The sequence below is a fragment of the Urtica dioica genome, chromosome 4 (assembly GCF_054948205.1).
Source record: "Urtica dioica subsp. dioica isolate 48M chromosome 4, U.dioica_male_clone48M_v1_H2, whole genome shotgun sequence".
NCBI classification, from domain to species: Eukaryota; Viridiplantae; Streptophyta; class Magnoliopsida; order Rosales; family Urticaceae; genus Urtica; species Urtica dioica.
In genome coordinates this window covers 26,844,868-26,848,494 of record NC_142759.1, presented here as the reverse complement: position 1 = coordinate 26,848,494, position 3,627 = coordinate 26,844,868, and the positions used below count along the sequence as shown (strand labels likewise).

Here is a 3,627-nt window from a genome sequence, read left to right as displayed (position 1 = left end):
AGTCTGGTGGACTATTTTGTTAATAAATTAAAACTTGAGCTATTTAAAAAAAAAAAAGGTAAGCTATTGAGTTGCTGGTCTAATTGGGCCAAAAAAAATATAGGATTGGAAGCAAAAATACTTTTTCTTCTTCCTTCTATTTTCGAATCCCAAACTACTTGTCTTAGTTTTTATTTGTTCTTAAAATATTGATCTCACTAGTCACTTGGGGATATTTTTGGTTCACAAACACGAAGACATATCACCAACCAAAACTCTCATAATGAAAGACATGAGACCTGCTTTATTTTATTATGGACTATTCAATGATTGTACATGAACCCGTGAAGTGATGTGAAAGCTTATTTGTTAAGGGCCCTTTTCATTGCACATGTTGACAAAGCCTAGTAAATGATCAATAAGGACATATGTCGCTGTGGAATCAGAGATAGTAATTCTCTTATCAGAAAAAAAAAAAAAAAAAAAAAAAAAAAACCCTTTATCCAGTATGTTTTTCCATTCCATTGTACACTTTGGCCATTGTTTAGGCATTTATTCATTGATGATATATTTTTTTATTATGATATAGAGAATGCTTTTATACATAACACAGAATTACCAGCAGAATGTGGTCAAATTCTGGCTGAAATTTTGGAAGAAAGCTTCTTTAGCTCATTAGACTTTAGGTGTTATATCTTGCAATCCACAAACCATATTTGCCGGCACGGCCATATCTATCATCTTCGGGTACGGGAGATTCAGATCTGATGAAATAATTATTATAGCACTACTATAAGTTAGTAAACCATTCACTAAATTGTATTACTGTATGTGACATACAAAATCTAGTAAAACTAAAAACTGAATACTTACTTTCCATGATTTGCTTGAACGACTCCTACAAAATAAACATAAAGTATCATAATAATTAAACGTTTGTCAATCAAAATGCCTGAAAACCATGTACTTTTGTTTCCTCTGCTTTGTTGATAAACCAGGGAGATTTATTTCAAATTTTTTGATGCATCAGGAAAAAAAAACATAACTTATGCCCAAAAGAAAATATCTCTCTCTCTCTCTCTCTCTCTCTCTATATATATATATATATATATATATATATATATTTACATATGATTGGATTGAAACACATTGAAGTTGTAACAATTCACATAAGGATTATTTCATCATTGCGGGGGAAAACACATGCATAGTATATATATATATATATATATATATATATATATATATATATATTAATAATTATGTCGTAGGTTATACCTCATTTTTTGTTAACCGGGGATTGTAAAGCATCTCTTCTCCCACGGTGCTTACCTGCAATTAGTAACCTTTTTCACATAAGAAGACACATATTTATGGACAAAGAAAAAGATGTGATTGATAAAAGTTTCATTTTGTACTCACAGTGAATCCTTTGTAGTCATGAGCAGGATAGATCAACGTCTCTTTCGGCAATGTAAAAATCTGCCTCCATAACGTATGTGCCATATGTATATAATCTTTTTTCAAAATTTGTTTAATTAAAAATTATCTAAAAATGCTTCATAACATATTTATAAATATCATTTTTCATGCCTGTGAATGCACAGATTTGTAGAGCTGCTCTGAACTTCCACCCTGCAAAAGACGTAGCTATGTTAAAACCTCACAAGTATTGATGTTTCTCATGAAATACATTGCTACAAAAAAAAAAAATAATAATAAATAAAATAAAAAATAAAAAATCCCCTAATCCCATTTCATTTTAACCAAACATGCAGTGTAACATATTAAAAAATATTTCAAACACGTTAAAAGTGTTTGGCGGAAGAAAATAGGAAGCAATATTGCTGAAACAAGAAAACCGAGAATGTACAGTCAAATAACCCAAAAATTTCAAATTTTGTGAGCGATATGAAAATCCAAATAATCAAGCGTACCTGAAAGTCGGTCCTTCCACATCCACGAATCAGCACAGCATCTCCGGTGAATGCCATTCTAGGGCGAGGCTGGTACGATTCATCACCTGTAACGTAAGTAACGCAGCCCTGTGTGTGGCCCGGAGTAGCACGAACCTGCATCCAAATACAGCCTCTTTGTTGGCAATTCAGCAATAAAGACTAAATGTCATTATCATAAATCACTTTTGCCAAGCCTCTCTTTACGACAATCGAAAACCACAAGCCCAACTATTCATTAACAACGTGTATCTAGTTCTGAAATGTAACCTTATCCTATGTTTACCTTTCTACACCATTTCATATTTCTCTTTTCTAACATCATCATGTAATTGGCACCAAGGGTTAAGAGGTGTGAAAATTTGAGCCTACGTTCATATAACACTATGTCGAATTCAGCAACGTTGCTCTTATTGGTTCACATTCTTGACGTTTACTCCTATTAAAGCAAAGCTAAAACCCTGCAACTCCCGAGGATTAAAGAGAGTAATGATCTGACTTTCATCATCCTTAATTACCTCGAGGGAAAGACCCCCAAAATGGATTTTATCACCCGGTTCGGCTAGAACATCAGCTTTTGAACCACTTGCTTTAGAAATCACTGACTTCACGCCCGACACTTTGCCCTGCTCAAATTAATTGCGTTTCAATTATCAATCAAAATCCCAAAAGATAAAAAATTACAATGATCATACGATTTCAAAGAATCACAAGTTCTGAGTCAAGCGAAAGAGTAGTGTGTGGACAAACCTTAATGAGACCAGTCCCGGTGATGTGATCGGCGTGGACATGAGTGTTCATCGCGTATACAAGCTTAAGCCCCAATTCTTGAATGAGAGACAAGTCTCTGTCAACTGTCTTGTCCACAGGATCAATCAACTGAAAAATCACTCACAAGACCATCCTTAGTCAGACTAAGATCATTGATAATTACAAATAAATACTGCACAATCCAAAGCCTATATAATCAAACGAAAGGAATAATTTCTCTGCACAGTATAATCAAGGTCAATTCGATCGAGATCAACACGCCAAACAACGCAAAGGAACGTAAAAACGACAATGAGTCGGTGAGAGAAATTACCAGAGCGGGTTTATCAGGATGAGAGAGATCGGCGAGAAGGTAAGTGTAGGTGGACGAGTCCTTCTCGAAGAGCTGTCTAAACAAAAGCCTCGGAGGTGAAAACGACGTCGTTTCATCCGAGGATCTCATTTTCGCTACCCGACGACTCTGAATGTGAATCGATCGCAGAAAGAGGGGTTTTGAGATTATGACCCCAAATTTCGCCAGCATTGTTAGTTTCTTGTTGTTGTAAATAATTTAATATATACTATAGTTGCCGCATATGAATGTTTATTAAGTTCGTGCTGAGGTGAGGAGTGAAAATTCCATGATCGTGATTCATGAATGACGAGTCAGTCATTTAGGATGTCTGGTTATCAACTCAAAAACTGTTTTTGAGTTTTCAAGAAGCGAAAATATGAAACAAAATTGGAAAATGTGTTTGGTAAGTTGTTTTCGGGAAAAAAATTTAAAAATTTTTGAAGTTGTTTTGTAAAAAAGTAAAGAAAACTGAAAACAAATAAAATGTGTTTTTGGAAATTTTTTCTTCTCTTCTCTCATCATTCACCTCATCTTCTCTTTTCATTCTTTCAAAAACAAAAATGAAAACTATACCAAACACTTTTTTCA

General features: G+C 34.1%; 1 protein-coding gene across 1 annotated transcript; it reads right to left on the bottom strand.

Moving 5' to 3' along the window:
* Positions 1–458: 458 nt before the first annotated feature.
* On the bottom strand, positions 459–3,348 carry LOC149401435 (persulfide dioxygenase ETHE1 homolog, mitochondrial-like). The gene is made up of 9 exons (XM_089613258.1): positions 3,019–3,348; positions 2,685–2,813; positions 2,453–2,560; positions 1,917–2,051; positions 1,573–1,614; positions 1,402–1,461; positions 1,258–1,311; positions 853–877; positions 459–743 (listed from the first exon to the last, which is right to left on the bottom strand). Exons 1-9 carry the CDS (start codon positions 3,226–3,228, stop codon positions 655–657), a joined length of 852 nt encoding a protein of 283 aa, XP_089469384.1. The 5' UTR covers positions 3,229–3,348; the 3' UTR covers positions 459–654.
* Between the last annotated feature and the right edge of the window lie 279 nt (positions 3,349–3,627).

Excerpts from the sequence above, each read along its gene's own strand:
- LOC149401435 (XM_089613258.1), bottom strand. The coding sequence starts at position 3,228 with ATGCTGGCGAAATTTGGGGTCATAATCTCAAAACCCCTCTTTCTGCGA. Across the intron at positions 1,615-1,916 it reads GTGGAAGGACCGACTTTCAG|GGTGGAAGTTCAGAGCAGCT; the intron begins GTACGCTTGATT and ends CGTCTTTTGCAG. Across the intron at positions 1,312-1,401 it reads ATGACTACAAAGGATTCACT|GTAAGCACCGTGGGAGAAGA; the intron begins GTGAGTACAAAA and ends TACTAATTGCAG.